Here is a 15,681-nt window from a genome sequence, read left to right on the forward strand (position 1 = left end):
GGTGGGCCCTGGGAGAAGACCTCCAGGAGGTCATTGCCGGAAACAGCTCTCTCAGTTCTCTCCCCATGACCTTTGTTTCGGGGCTCCTGTCATCGCTGACTCACCCCTACTACCACCTCCCCCTCACCAACTTCCTGGCAGCGGGTGAAAGTGCTGGCCCGTGGGAGTCTGGGAAGCAGCCCTGGGCCTGACCCAGCACTAATCACCCTCTGCAGAGCCCATCCGGTTCTTCCTTCCAGGGGTGCAAGGTCTAAGGATGGCTGATTGGAGGCCTTTGCCCTCCTTTTCTGAAGCTCTGGGATCTGGCTTAGGGAGCACTCGGCGGGCCTCCCGTGTGCTCCACAGAGGAACCCACCGGTGGTGGGCAGAAGGCTGCGTCTCCGGGGCCTCCTCTTGCCTAGCCTTCCCCATTAGCTTCCTTTTAGAAGGAGCTGTGGGCACACTGCAAAGACCTGGAAGGCCTTTCTCTGACTCATTGTTTGGGGTGGCTCAGGTCTGGTCCCTCCATCTGTCTCCTGGACAGTGGAGCCCACATCTGGGAGAAGAGACCCCACAGAGTTGGGAAGGAGACAGGGAGGATTGTCTACTAGGAAGGGAAAGGTGTAGGCATTAGGTCTAGTCAGGCTGAGTGCTCTGTAGTGAGATAGCTCCTAGGCTCTATGGGACTGACCACTCCTCCCTAAAAGGGCCTCAGATACTCTGGGGCTGTTCCCAAAGGTATGTGACACCCACTTTCTGAGTCCACAAAGCCCTGAGGGAGCGGGGAAGCCTGGGTGGGGCAGACCCCTCCTCATTCCTGGTCCCTCCCACCCCTGAAAGCTGATAGCCGTGGGGCCTGCCACCGCCCAGGGAGCGTGAAATGGGGTGTGCCACTGGGCGGCCACAGCAGCTCCCACCACTGCCTGGGCCTATTCCCCTGTCTCCTTTGGCAGCTCCTGACACCCTGACCTGCTCTGTGGATCTTGGCCTGGCCATCCCTACCTGCCCTCCTCCAGCCCCCACCCTAGGTCTGCCTGGCTCAGGTTCAGGTAGCTTCTCCTGCACTGTCTGGAAAGATATCTCCCAGGGGCTTTAAGTTCCCTCAGCCCCTAAGGGGTCTGGACTGCCTCAGTGCAGGAACCCTAGCATGGGCCTTCTGGTTGCGGAGGGGTATGGGGGTGGGGCTCTCCCTAGAAAGAAGCATGCTGTCTTCTCCAGGTGAGCCGTGGGATCATCCTGGCCTGCTCAGTATCCCATGGTTCTCTAAGGTGTTTAGGGCACTGGCTTGTTCTCCTATCTTTGGGTGTTTTCCTACTTTCTTCTCTAAACTCATTGTTTTCCTTCCTGCTTAGAACACTTTGCAGAGTTCTCAGAGTGAAAACCAAACTGGTGGTCTAAGTTAGCAGCTCAATTCTGTCTTGTATGCAAAGTGTCTTTGGTCAGCACTGATTCCAGAAGCTAGTGATCGTAGACAGAGTTAACTTACACCTTGGAAATACCCAAAGCCTTGCTAGGTTCAAGGTCAAAGTCCTGTGGAGACCAGGAGAACAAACAACCTGAACAGAAGCCCAGAACTGGAACTCAGTGCGCAGGGCTCCAGTGGGAAGTGGACTAAGCTTGGCTTCGCTCAGTGTGACAGTTCTGGGTGGGGTCAGTGCTGTACACAAATATACATCCTGGAAGTCTCTCCTTCAGCCTGAGACAGGTCATTTGGACAGAACCAGACAGAGCTGCGACGGGGCAGGAGGAGAGCAGCTGCATGGGGCTCAGGGGATGTGCCATCCCTCCCATTGCTTTCCCTCTCCTTAGCGACTCCTCCCTGCTACTCATTCCTAGCTGAAAATCAGTCCCAGTTTAGGGGATTTTGTGCACCCAGGTGAACACCCCAACACGCCTTACCCGTCCAGCTTTCATTCTTTTTTTTTTTTTTTCCTTTTTGGTTTTTTTGAGACAGGGTTTCTCTGTTTAGCCCTGACTGTCCTGCAACTCACTCTGTAGTCCAGGCTGGCCTCGAACTCAGAAATTCACTTGCCTCTGCCTCCCAGAGTGCTGGATTACCGCCTGGCCAGCTTTCATTCTTTTCCCCACGTACCTACTCTTTCAGGAGCTCCTCCTAATCCCTCTTCACCATCTCAGACCCAGCACTTTAGCCTAGAAGGTTCTGAGTTTCCTGTGTTTAAAGAGTGAGAAAACAGGAAGGTTTTTCTGGGTCCCTGGTGTCTATTCTGCCCTTTCCACACCAGCTCCGCTGTCACCAGGGCTAACAGTTCAGAAGAAATTCTGGGAATTTGAAAAGTGCCCTTCTGGTCATTCCTCACTATGGCCACCAGGTGTCAGACTTTGTCCAGCAGGAAAGAGGTCCTAATTAGTCCATAGAGCCATAGCCTGAAGGTCGAGGCAAGTTGGGGAGGTACCTCCAGGCTATCTCTGAACTGTCCAGGCTAGGGACCCTGAAGGGTAAGACAGAGAGAACTGGGACTCAGACCCACAGCTTGCTCACAGTTGCGCCTCTATGTCATTGGTACTAGTCTGTTGGCAAGGGTTTTTTCCCTTCTAGGAAATTTGGATACCAGACTGAGTCAGGGAGCTCAAGAATCAAGAGGACAAAGGCAGGGACAATTATGGCTCCTTAGAAGGGAGAACTCAGAGGGAACTACTATCAGATATGCAGTCTCCCCTGAATTGCTGACCTTTGGAAGCAAAGGCCTGCCTCCCTCTCTCTGCCTTCCCATTTTGAGTGGCTGTGGCTGTAGTGATTGGTGAATGTGTTTGTGTAAGATGAGTGTTTGAATGAGTTCCCTTGCTGCCCATGGGGTCCCTGAGTCCCAGCTGTAGTGTGGTGAGTCGCCTCTACCTAGAGCCTCCTCAGTACTGGCTCTTAACCTCCAGGAAGCTGCCTTCTCTCCTAGGTGCAGGTTTCCAATTCACAGGTGCTCTCTGGAGGACAAGGGGGAAGTCAACCCCTCTCATCCCTACCCTCTCCTTTCTCCCTGAGGACACAGACTCCTGGAGACCTAAGCAAGGGGTTGAGGCTGAGTAAAGAGGGCAATTTCCAGTCCTGAGGATCAGCAAGACAAGCCTGGCAGTCAGGAGGAGGAGGAGGTGACTGGGATGGAACTGTTGAGCAGGTGTGAGCCATTGTGCCACACACTACAAGCAGAGTAGACACTAGAAGGAACAAAGGCAGGGAATGGATTGTAGAGATGCTTCATGTGTGGAGCACTGAATTCACACACACAGAAAGCGAGGGTGGGGCTTCACAGGTCAGCCACAGGTGAGAACAGGCGGGAGAGCACTTCAGAGCTCTGGGCTTTTTCTCTTTTTCTTTCTTTTTCTGTTTTTTGTTTTGTTTTGACAGTCTTTTGACTATCTCAAGACTTTGAATTTACTATGTAAACCAAGGCCAGCCTTGAGCTCCTGATCTTCTTGCCTTCATCTCGCAAATATTGGGATTACAGATGTGCAGCAGAACTTGAGTTTTTGACAAACCCACTAGTAATTCCCAATCACAGAGACTGGAGTTTCAGCAGTGTATCCTATAGAGCATCTTGTGGGAATGTCTGTTGCTGAGCTGGTAGCTCCCGGTAGAATTGAAGGTTGTTTCATGTACATTTTTGTCATGGGGATAATGAGTTGTCTTTGGCCATCTAGGTTAAAACTCTTCTTGTTTTTATTTTTTTTTGAGACAAGGTTTCTCTGGGTATCCCTGGATATTCTGGAATTCTGTAACTTGCTATGTAGACCAAGCTGGCCTTGAACTCACAAAGATCTGCCTCTCTCTGCCTCCTGAGGGTGAGATTAAGGCATATACCACAAAGCCTGGCAAAAGTCAGATTCTTTCTTTTTTTTTTTTCAGATTGTTTCTGAGATGTTGTTTGGTTTTGGGTTTTTTGAGGGGCACTCAGGAGGGTGTTGAGGTACTTGGATTTGAACTTGGGGCCTTATGCATGGTAGGCAAGTGATCTACCACTAGTTATATGCTCAGTCAGGGAGCATGAGCATATGAGTCCCACAGAGCATAGAGCACAGAGCTCAAAGGAGGCAGATGTCCCCTGGGACTGGAGTTACAGGCCACTGTGAGCCACTACATATGGGTGCTGGGAACCAAACTTGGGTCCTTTATTTATTTTATTTATATGAGTACACTGTAGCTCTCTTCAGACACATTAGAAGAGGGCATTGGATCCCATTACAGATGGTTGTGAGCCACCATGTGGTTGCTGGGAATTGAACTCAGAAACTCTGGGAATATAGTCAGTGCTCTTAACTGCTGAGCCATTTCTCTAGCCCTGGACCCACTCTGTAGACCAGGCTGACCTTGAACTCAGAAACCCACCTGCCTCTGCCTCCCAAGTGCTGGGATTAAAGGCGTGCGCCACCCCTGCCGGTTTTGGAGAGTCTTTACATCACTTTAAATCAAATTGCCAAGGATTTCACTGTGTCTGACATTAGGCTAAAACATTATCTGGATGTTTGGTTGAGCAATCCTGGAGCCTTCCCCCAAAATACTGTCTGCCTGAAAAGGAGATTCACCTGTCCTGACCCATCTCTGCCTATCTTCCTGTCCTCTGAGAACAGTACTGAATCTCACCCCGTGCCTTTGTGCAGAGGGTGTGCTGAGCACTTGCTATGTGCCAGGCACTACACACATCAATGGAGAGACTCACCGCTTCCTCCCTACATGCTCTCAGCCCAAGGCCTTCCCCCATTAGGTACTGCCATCTGTCTTACACTTTCATTTGATGGGTCTGCCTGCTTGACTCTCAACCTTTCCTAATATTTATTGGTTCTCTTCTACTATGTGAGTAACAGAGATCAAACTCATGTTTGGCTTGGCAGCAAGCACCTTTACCCACTGAGCCATCTCACTGGCCCATCGCCTAGGTCTCTCTACATTTAAGTAAATCTGCTGTATCCTATCCTAACATTTGTGAGTGGCCATCCTAGTCCCGTTTCTAGATTGCTTTGTTCCACACTTACAGAATTCATCACTTTAGGTTGGACCCTGGGCTGGTGCCACACAGTGGAAAAGAGCAGAGCATGGTGGTGCGTGTTTTTAAACCAGCACCGCAGAGTTGGGAAGCAGGACTGCAAGTTCAATGGTGGCCTAGGCTACAAAGTGAGATAAAAGAAGCTGGCGTGGGAGCAGGAGGAGGAGGGAGAATGGGAAGGAGGAGGGAGAGCAGGAAAGAAGGAGCAAAGGGACAGGGGGACTAATGGAGGCCAGGGGAGCTTGGGACCTAGATGTCAGCGGTGAGTCATTAGCAAGTCAGAGAGGAGCACAACCGTTTGTCCCACCAAGCGAAGGCTGAGCTAGAGTGGGGAAACTTGAGGCCAGATAAACCTGGGAGACCAGACAAGCAGTCCAGAGGCAAGGAAGACTGGCAGACAACACGAGACACACTCAGCTATCTGGGAGGACTGAGGCATTGTGGGTGTGGCAAGGGAGTGGATGGGTTGCTCCAGAGCCAGCAGAAAGAGCATGTACCTCAAGACCGGTGTACCTCTATGGCATAAAGAGACAGAACCACGCAGGCAGGGCTAGGTTCACCAGCAATGCACCCCAGTAAGATTACCTGCTAGGCAAAGAGTCCCAAGTTCTGGGGAAAGCATTTTATTTGTTAATACAAGAATAGAAATTCTGCAATAAATATCATCTAATAAATAACATCTCCAAATAAATAAATATTAATACAACAAACTTAGAGTCATGAGTGGGTGGGGCTGGGGATGGAGCCTGGGGGAGCCATCCCCCTCACCCCACAATGCTACTGCAATGTAAACTTTCAGGAAACCCTGTGGCTGTGGCTATGGCTGCCGTCCCCAGCCCAGGCAACCACAGATACCCTGGGAAAGGGGGCGGAGAGGGGGCACTAAGATGCTGGCAGGAAACTTCAAGGCAAGGTCCTAACACTCAACATGGCTTTTGTTTTCCACCCTATGCCACCAATTGTCTTGGTGACTGCTGGGTCTGGTCTGCCCCACCCTTCTCTTTTAGAAGTACATCTGGTTTCTAGGCCATCTCCAGCATAGACCCTACCCCTCCTCTTACTATCACACTCTTCTTTAGATCAGTCACTTTGTTTCCTGAACTGGATATGTAGTTATTGGGGTAGGGGAGCAATACCCATCCAGGGAGAGGGAGGGAAGCCAAGGGGCCTTATCCCAGAAAGGCACATGCTACAGTGGCTCCCGCCCATGCCCTCCAGGTGTTTCTACAAATGCCACATGAGGAACTGAGTGGATACTGGCAAGTGGCAAGCAGAAAGCAGGAGGAAGGGAGAGAGCCTTTATACCCACGGAGCCATTCAACTCCCTCAGGCATTACTTCTTGGTGCCCACTGTACATTTCCCCCAGACCCTAGGACTCGAGGAGCTAGAGGGTTTACTGAGTTACACTCCCTATCCAAGGATGAGGAGGACAGAGCTCCCATGGTCTGGCTTCTGGCTCAACGAATGTTGGTATACAGGACTTTTCACCCCACAATGGAAGCACAGGACTGGGGCTGGAGGTGCAAGGGTTAAGGGTCAGAGATCAGAAACCATGGGCCTCCAAGTGCAGGGTGACTGAAGCTGCTGGAGGTTGCATCTTCTTCTTAAGCCGGTTGAAGTCCTTGGCTGAACGCCATAGCCAGGTCTGCAGCTCCTTCAGCAGCCAGAAGTCATCCATCTTCTGGAGGAAGTCGCTGTGGGCAGGGCCGGGGGCCCAGGCTGGCTCAGAGCCTGGCAGCGGCTGGGGCAGTGGGTAGCCGAGAGTCGCCATGACACCAGCGATGCTGCCCAGCAGGCCCTGGAGACTGGTACAGAAATGGGCCAGACTATGTCGGAGTTCAGCTGTGGCAGCCTGACGGTTGAGGCCACGCAAGTAACACAGGAGGTGACTGTAGGCCTCATAGTTCTGGGTCAGCCGCAGCCTGTCATTGAGGCTTCGCCACACTTCCAAGTTGACTGTGGCTCTGGGCAGAGTTTCTGCCCCCAGCCGAGGAGGATTGAAGTCAGGTTCGTTGAAAGGGGGCCCCAGGTAGTTCAGCTGTGAAAAGGAGAGGGCAATGGGGAAGGGGCAGAGCGGAGTGGCCAGCTTGCCACCAGAGAGATACCTCCTCCCAAAGCTTCTATTGCTCTTGACCCCGGACATGGGAGGCCTCTGGTCATAGACCTCCCGAGTTTTTCCAGCAAGTGTGTCATTTGCATGGAGGAGACAGGTGAAGCAGTAGGTGATGAGCTCTCCTATGGAGAGGTGTGAAAGAGAAAACCACGAAGGAGAAGGAGCCACTCAGGAGGGACGTGCTGATTGTCTGGGTGGAGAATGCCCACCACAGGGCAGGGCAGAGAAGAAGAGGAGCCGGAGGAGCCAGGAGACCAGGCTGGAGAGGCAGAAGGTGGCCTCTGAGAGTGCAGGCCAGGGGAGAGCTCAGGACGGCAGGCAGCAGAGCTCCGCGGTCGGGGCAGCTGCAGAACATGAGAGCGAGCCGCAGAAAATGCTGTCTCAGGTTTGGAGATGCCTGATGGCCTGCGAGAGATGGATGCCTCGGCCTGGAAGCCAGATTGCAGGGGTTAACAAGTGAGTGGGAGGAGAGGAAGTGGAGGCAGAGGGTGTAGACGACTCCTTCAAGAAATTTGGCAGAGGAAGTTAGGAGAGAAAGGGTCGGGAATTAGAGAGGGTAGCAGACTTAGGCAGAGGCTTTCTGTGCTGGGAAACCAGGCAGAGGAGAGTCCGTATCAAAGACAAAGGGATCTGGTGACACCAAAATTCCTCCTCAACAGGCCCAGTTCTTTAAGCCAAAGGGACAAGAGATAGCAACATACTTACCCCCAGAAAGAAAATTCAGTTGCTAGAAGCAGAGTTGTAAAGGAAGAAACTGAGGAAATCTAAAGAGAGGACAGGAGAAAGGGCGTGGCAGGCAGAGGAGTATAGGAAGAGGGCAAAGGCCCTGCCAATGTCTCAGGAAAGGCCTGAGGCCCAGGGAAGGGGATGTGGGAGATGTGCAACTGGGAGGGAAAGAGAAGAGGGGCGAGGCCTGGGATAGGCACGGGCCCAGGGGGAGGTTCACACGCTGACAAGCACAGAGACAAACTAATTTCCTCGGTGTATCCTGGGGCTGGAGCCAGCTCCCCCGCCACCTCCTCCCCTTTTCTTCCCTGGCTCAGGACTAGGGTCTGGGATGTGGAAGAGGAACACGGGAAGAGGGGCCTGTTCCCTGTGGTCCTCAGTGCCTCCGATTCCTCTCTCTGTCTCTCCTGGGCTCTGTGAACATCTCTAGAGTACCCTCAAATTCTTATGGTACAACCACCCTCCATACCCTGAGCCCCTTGCCCTAGATTCTTTGTAGAGCCCCTCCTCTGACCCCCTAAGAGGTCTGTGAAGGATGGGAGAGGCAGACAGAGGGAGGCCCATGGGTCCAGAACAACAGGGCCCCAGGTCTGGGGGTAGAAGCGAGCTGGAACACAAGCATAGAAGGTGGGGCCCCTCCATCCCCACCCAGCCCCACCCTTGCAAGAGACACCACAACACGGTGTAAACAGAAGAGACTTCCCCAGCCCCCAGGGGGAGGCAGGCAGCTGGGCTGGCAGCCAATGGGGCAATGGGCCAAGGCGGGTTCGAGGCCTGCCCACATGCCTACTCCTGGGGCCAAGATGGGGGGGCACCTGAGAGGGAAGGGCAGAAGATTGGCCAGATGGAGAAACTGTGCGAACCCAAAGGGCCTCTCATCACCCCATCATTCACAAGGACCCCTGCCCCATGCTCTCTCTTCCCAAAAGCCTCTGCTTCCTCTTTGCGGAAAGGGATGAAAGGGATACTCACGTAGGTCCCAGCTAAGCTGCGGAGTTGATGCTCCAGGTAGCGGGTGAGGTCATAGGTTTTCTGGATGGAGGGGCCAGGGCCTGGATCTCCTGTGCGATTAAGAGCTGGCACTGCAGGGAGGTGCCACAGCACCGTGCATAGGCAAGCTAACATCCCCCACGAGTCCCCTGTGGATAGGACGGGCAAGAAGTATGAGGGTGGGCCCAGGCCCAAATGGGGAAACAGCTGGCAGCCCCTCAGGTGTCTGTCCCCACCTTGGGCTAGGAATGGGGGGGGGGTGAGAGAGAGACCAGATGGGGAAGTGAAGGGAATGGAGGAGGCGAAGACTTCTGGTCCAAGAGTGTATGTGGAGGTATGCATGCAAGGACACAGTCCTGCCATTTGTTGTCTATCAGTAGATACTTGACCGCTATTAGCTGAAAATCTTTGGCATCTATGTCCCTATATGTGCCAAATATGTGTGCACGTGTCTATTAGGAGGGGCAGGCCAGGCTTTAGGGATTTTGTATCAATATGCCAGAGTTCCAGTTGTGTCCCAGTCTCTTCGCCAAGCCTTCCAGTCCCATGCAGCAGGAATTAAGGGGTGGGAATATGGCATATGCTAGCTCTGGCAAGCTGTGAGCAGTAAGCCACAGTCCTGTGGAAGGACGAGAAGAGAGGCAGCAGCCATGGGAGGCAGGAGTAGTGTTCCCCAGTCATGGTCAGGTCAAGGGTCCAAGATGGTCTGTGGAGTGAAAGGTGGGGGGATAGACTAGGATACAGTTCCTGGGGGCTGTGAGGGCCGGGCGGGGCTAACTGAAGGAGATGCAGCATTCCTCGTGGGAGCAATGTAGACCTTTGATCCCCTTCCTTTTCTTTCCTGTAGTCCTAGAATTAAACATAGGGCCTGTGCATGCAGACAAGTGCTCTACCACTTAATTATAGTCCCAGCCTTCTCTATTTTCTATGCAGGGTCTGCCCAAGCTACTTGTGAACTTACGATCTTTCTGCCTCAGCCTCCGGAGTAGCTGGGATTATAGGCTTGTCCTGTCAGGCCCTGCCTCCCCTATCTGTATCTAGGGTGTTGTAGGGGGAGCACCAAGGAGAAAGATGTGAGTTTAAAGAGGGAGGCTGATCCACAGAAGACAATGGAGGGTTTGACTATTCCAGAAGCCAGGAGTTGAGAGAAGGACCAGAATCAGGTGGGAAACATGCTTTTCTAAAGAAACTTTTAGGTGAGGTCCAAAATAAAAATCAGGGCTCGGACAGGGTAGGAATATAATAGGCAGTGGGCTGGGTTAGTCTTACCATTTCAGATGAATTTAGACTGGGATTTGGTTGAGTGAGTGTGGTTGAGATTTGAGTCCAGGAGGAGGATGTGGTTAGGTCTGGGAGGCAGAATGTTAGCTAGGACCAAGATATGTGAATGTGTTGCTTTACCCATCAGACAAACTGGTGTCTGGCATGTCACAAAAAGCCGGGCTAGTCTGGGTTTTAAGCTCAGATAGGTATGAGATCAAGTGGTTTCTTTCCTCTAGTTTACATTTTATACTTCCAGATTTTTCTATAATGACATGTTTCTTAGAAACAAGTGGATAGGCTTAACTATTTGGCTGTAGTCATACTTAGGATAGGGTTTGGAGTTAAGGAGGCATGGAGACTAGATTAGGGTTAGAGTCTGTTGTAATGCCAAGTCTTTAGGGCTCTAGAGGTTACTATTCAGGGCTGGTTGTCACATTTAGAATAGAAGGCAGTTGAGGGCTTTTGCTATAGCAAACATACTCAGTGCAGGGGCCTGACTCGCTAGCTTTTCAGGTGGGACATGGCAGAATGGTTATCGTGTGTGTGTGTGTGTGTGTGTGTGTGTGTGCGTGCGCGCGCGCGCGCGCGCGCGCACGCGCGAGTTCACATGTGTTTTCTTTTTTGTTGTTGTTGTTTTGGTTTTTTAGCTTTTTGGCTTTGGTTTTTTTGAGATAGGGTTTCTCTGTGTAGCCCTGGCTGTCCTGGAACTCACTCTGTAGACCAGGCTGGCCTCGAACTCAGAAATCTGCCTGCCTCTGTCTCCCAGAGTGCTGGGATTACAGGCATGCGCCACCACCGCCTGGCTCACACGTGTTTTCAGGCAGCAGGGTCAGACACTTAACTGCTTCCTGGACAAACAGGCTCCACTTTTCTCTCTCCCATCTGCAGCCTGTGTTTCTTCCTTGTTGTTTCCCCAGTTTTTACCTGTTTTTACTTTCTATTCCTTGATCATTGTGTCTCCACATATGTCCAAGTCTCCTCTATAGCAAGCTAGCATCTGGCTAAGTCCTTGTCCGACCCTAGTATCGTGCAGGGTTGGTCTGGAGCCATGACTAGTTGAGCATGGCTATTCTAGTCTCAGGACAGCTTTTAGGATGGAGCATGGCTGTGCTGCAAGCCAGCGGCACTGCCAAAGTCCTGCCAAAGCAGAACCTGGAGGCTTGGCTGGCCTCTTCCCCTGACCCTGCCGAAGGCAGCCCTGTCATCCAGAATCCTGGACTAGGCTGTCTGTCCTGTAGCAAGAGATACAGTCAGGAGCCTAGCAGGAAACTTGTTTCTTCCTCCCTTTCTGGGCTCTGTGGGACATCTCTGGGGAGAATAGCTCTTTACACCGGGACAACAGGGGAGAAAAAGCCTTTGGATAAACAAAAGCTAAGTCATCTGGGCAGAAAAACGGTTCATGAAATTAACCAGACGAGGCCGGTGTTTCCAGGAATATTTCAGTTCTGAGGTAACTATGTCACTGCAAGCTGGGGGGTGGGGGACATGGGAGAACAGAAGGAGAGCCTACTGGCCAGCCCTAGAGAGAACCAGAAAGAAGCATGGGAGTTCAGTAGGAATCAGAGTGGAGGCTAGTAGAGGTGAACGGGGAGTTGAAGTATAGGACTCTGCTCTGTCCTATGAGAGCTCTTGTCTTGAACAAGATGTGCCCATATCTCAGGCAGCGGAGCTGGAAGGCCAGGACAGAGAGCACCTGACCTCAGTGTGAGTACTGAACCAGGACTCCCAATGCCCAGGTTTGTAGACCCCAGCTCCCCGTTTTTCTCTCTAGTTCATGATGTATGCAGGTGGACCCCACCCTAAGGCTGCATCCCAGCCCCCTCCCCCAGCCCCGGCCTGTCCCCAGTCCCAGCCCTGCTGCTGGCTGCTGCCCACTGATTGTTTACATCCTCTTCTCTGTGTTTATAAATCCGCTGAGCACGTGAGCAGCTAATGAGTGCAGCTCACGTTTCCTGCTGCAGCACCCCTACACTCCCTATCCTGGCCCCTGCCAGGGCCAGCCCCTAATTCTATCCAGATCCCTGGGCCCTGGGAAACCAGCCCCCCCCCTCCATGAACACACACACACACACACACACACACACACACACAGCCTTAGCCCTGGCAAGCCCAAAGGCCACCCCCACATGCTACACAGGCAGGCCTTCAGCACCCTTCCTCCCTCCTGCCCATCCCACAGGCTGACCACCCTCAGTGAGGGTGGGGGGCTCAGCAGTGCAGATGTCCAGGGTAGGTGGGGGAGACTGCACCTGGGACCAGGGGCTAACAGCTGTAAGTCCTAGACGTTGGGTTCAGAAGTTCTACAGTCTAGGCTAAATATGGGAGCCAGAAGAAAGGTCGTGCCTTCAATCCATATCAGAACTAGCATCTGGGTGACTTTGGAGTCCACTGAGGGGAACTGGAGGGAGTAGTCTTAAGAAGTGGTGTGAGATCCAGGGGTCCTACAGAAAGGCCCACAGAAACCTAGTCTTTCCATCCTCAAGAATGGCTGCCCCTTGTATTTTTTTCCTTCATTTCTGCAGTCTCAGGTTCCCTTCCCCCATGGCTGGTGAGGAATAGAGGTAGGCCTGGAAGTGAGGAGACTGAGCTCTCCCAGGAACCCATCTGGTGGCAGTGGCTCCCATAAGGTGCAGCACTGTGCTCAGGCTCCTCCCAGATGAATGCAGTGGGGCTCCGTCTCTGTGCCCTTTCACACAGTCCTATTTTCCCCCTTCTCTTCCTTTCTAGTCCAAAAGACAGACCAGTGTCAGGGGAAAGCAGCAGGAGGGGAGGCAAGGCAGGTCTTTCCTTGTGAAGTAAATCCTGGAGCTGTGCAGAGGCTGAGGGAAAAGCTGCTGCGATGTGCCACAAGAGGGCCCTTGGTGTCTCAGGGTAAGGAGAGCAGAGCCACAGCCTGTGCTTGAACAGCCTGCCGAGGCCGCCGGAAAAGAAATGAAGGAAATTGCCCAGAGCAAGCGTGCGTGCACGCGGATGAACTGGGAGGGTGTTGTGGTCAAGAGTGTACAGGAGGGTGTGGGAGGGGCTGCAGAGAGTGCAGGAGCCAGGGTGTGAACAGGCAGGTGGGATTATGGGGAGGAATGTGAAGTGTCGGGAATCAGCAGCTAGTGTGTAGGGCTGGCTTGCAGAAGTGTGAACTGGACATTTCAGTGTGCAGCCAGGGAGCCCATTACTCCAGTCAGCAGACACTTCTGGGGTTGCCCAGGGTCACCGGCTTCCATTTCTAGTTGTTCTTCCTCTTCCTTGAAGTGTAGCTACAGGACACTAGAGCTAGAAGGGTGCACCTTGACTGTTTGAAAAGTCCGATGGGGGGGGGGGGGTCGGGATGGTGGTGTGTACTGGACTGAGACAGATGCCTGCCAGAGACAATGAGAGAGAGAGAGAGAGAGAGAGAGAGAGAGAGAGAGAGAGAGAGAAGGTGCATGATGTTTCCCACCTCTATTCTTTCTCTAAAATTCGGACTGCTGCTGCCATCCATCCATCCTCCTGTCTGCCCTCTTTCTTTTGGCAGGTTCTTCCTGCTCCTAGGCTCTGGAGAACACGGGGATTGGTGATCTCTTAGCTTTCTGCACCCCAGTGTAATAGAAAGGTAGGTGAGAACATGGGTGTGGGGACTTTTGAAGAAGCTACACGGACTTTGCTTGAGGGGATCAGCCCCGAGAACTGGGGAGGTGGGAGATGGCAGTTCGCTGGCCCTACCTTCTCGACCGTGACCTCTCGATCCCGGACCCCTCCCGGCGGCGGTGGCGCCTTCCCCTTGTGTGGCCTCGGCGCCCCCGGCCCCGCCTCCCCCCCGTTTGCTCCCTTCCCGGCGGCGGCGGGGGCGGAGGCGGGTCCGGGCGCCGGGCTTCGGGGCTCGGCTGAGCCGCTGCCCGCTCCGGCGCGTCAGCTCCCTGCCTGGCCCGCCCTCCTGCCACGGGCCGCCTAGCTAGGCAGCCGCTCGAGGGGGCTGCCGGCAGTCTCGGCGCTCCCGGGCCGCTGACGGACTTTTCCCTGCTGAGTCCGGCCAGGCTGCGTCTCCCCCACAACTCCCTCCCGCAGTAATCACTCCCAGGCCACTGCGGGCCCGGGGCCCCGGCCATCCCGCCGCGCCTACCTGCCTCTGGCTCCCAGGCGGTGGGCAGCATGGAGGGCTCCGGCCACTCCGCGGGCAGCGTAGTAGCCGGAGTCCCGCGGCGCGGCGCGGCGCGGCCCGGCCCAGCTAGGTTTGCTTTGCCCTCCGCCCTCTTCTCGCGCGCCCTCCTCCCCTCCCCGCGGGCCGAGGAAGGAGTTCAGCGCGGCCCGAGGTGTCGGCCTCCCCCTCGCCTCCCGCTGCTCGGCCGCGGGCTCCCCCTCTGCCTCCCTCCCGCCCTCTTCCTCTCCTGGCCCCCTCCTCCCTCGCGCCGCGGCCCCCCCCCCCCCCCGCACCCTCGCTGCCCGCCTCGGACTCGCTCGCCCCGACTCTGGCGCGGGGCTGTGTCCGCGGGTTCCCTTGGACCCCGCCTCGCCGTGGCTCCAGGTGGCTGCCCGTCCAGGTCGGAGGGTTGTCCAGGCTCCCTGCCGCGTTCTCAGCCACCTCCTGGCTCCGCCAAGCGGACTCCAGGAATGCCGCGTCCCCACCCGGCCCCTCTCGAGGGCGCCCGGCCGTACCTCCCCAGCCCGAGCTTTGCTCCCCGGCCCGGCCCAGGCTTGGGGCTTCGAGGGTGGGGAGGAGGACGGGAACCGGATCTCACTGGTGCTGGGCGGGGGCGGAGGCCTCGGCCTCGGACGCCTGGCTCCTACCTGCTCGGAGGTCCATGGGGCTGGGGGCCGGGCCGGCCGGGCGCGGCTCCTCTCCCAGAGGCTGGCGGAGTGGGAGGGCGAGCCGCGGCTCCGGCGAAGCTTTAATAATCCCATCCGCCAGGCCCACTCGCAGGTTTTTTTCTCTCGGTTTCGCATTTTTTTTTCGGTGTGGGACATTCTGCAAACTTTTTTTTTTCTGACGTGTAAAGCTGTAACCACAAATTGTAGCAGCCCTCCCCGGGTGGGGGGAAGAGGGGGGAGGAGGGAAGGGAGGGCTTCTGGGGCTCCTCTCCCTCCCACAACACTGAGGGGGGGTGAGGTGAGGCAAGGCTGCGACGGTACCACCCTAGGCCTCCTGGGGGAGGGGGCAGGGAGGGCATCGTCCCTCTGCAAACTCTAGAGAGCTTGGAAAGGGAGCTGGCCTTGGTGTGGGCTTCTTCCTTGGTGTAGCCAGGGCATGCTGGCCTCCTTCCCTCTGCTCCTTGCCGGGTTTAGGGTCCCTGTACCCACTCTACCTCTGCCTCTTCATTTCTAACCTTCCCTCCCCCTCCCACTTGAGTAAATGCAATGACACATTCTCTCAAATGCCAGCAAGCTGGCCTCCAAGCAAGTGATGGTGTTTTTCCTGCTGCCCTTTGTCTGGGCTGACCGCCCCCCTTGCCTATTGTCCCCGCCACTTGTCCCACTTCCAAAAGCTAGAGCTAAGTGAGGCACCAGGGGCTGGGGCAGGTGACGAACCAGCTCACAATGCCCCCTGAGGAGGGGAGAGGGCACCAGGGCCCAGCTTCTCAGTTAAGTTCACATCACAAGGGTTTTCATTCTTCCCAGTGACCAGGGAGAGTGCACATGGGTGGGGGATT

The 15,681-nt window shown here is 54.7% G+C and overlaps 1 protein-coding gene across 7 annotated transcripts; it reads right to left on the reverse strand.

Annotated features, from left to right (window-relative positions):
* Window positions 1-5,558: 5,558 nt before the first annotated feature.
* On the reverse strand, window positions 5,559-15,020 carry Clcf1 (cardiotrophin like cytokine factor 1). 7 transcript variants are annotated; one of them, XM_052193542.1, is made up of 4 exons: window positions 14,822-15,020; window positions 13,497-13,591; window positions 8,783-8,949; window positions 5,559-7,009 (listed from the first exon to the last, which is right to left on the reverse strand). In XM_052193542.1, the coding sequence occupies exons 3-4, from the start codon at window positions 8,933-8,935 to the stop codon at window positions 6,515-6,517; spliced, it is 648 nt and encodes a 215-aa protein (XP_052049502.1). In that variant the 5' UTR covers window positions 8,936-8,949; window positions 13,497-13,591; window positions 14,822-15,020; the 3' UTR covers window positions 5,559-6,514. The 7 variants fall into 7 exon arrangements, with proteins under 7 accessions (XP_052049502.1, XP_052049487.1, XP_052049494.1 ...); XM_052193527.1 differs by lacking the exon at window positions 14,822-15,020 and adding an exon at window positions 14,690-14,796; XM_052193534.1 differs by lacking the exon at window positions 14,822-15,020 and adding an exon at window positions 14,157-14,355.
* Window positions 15,021-15,681: the final 661 nt, after the last annotated feature.

The sequence above is a fragment of the Apodemus sylvaticus genome, chromosome 1, assembly GCF_947179515.1.
Source record: "Apodemus sylvaticus chromosome 1, mApoSyl1.1, whole genome shotgun sequence".
Classification (NCBI taxonomy): Eukaryota; Metazoa; Chordata; class Mammalia; order Rodentia; family Muridae; genus Apodemus; species Apodemus sylvaticus.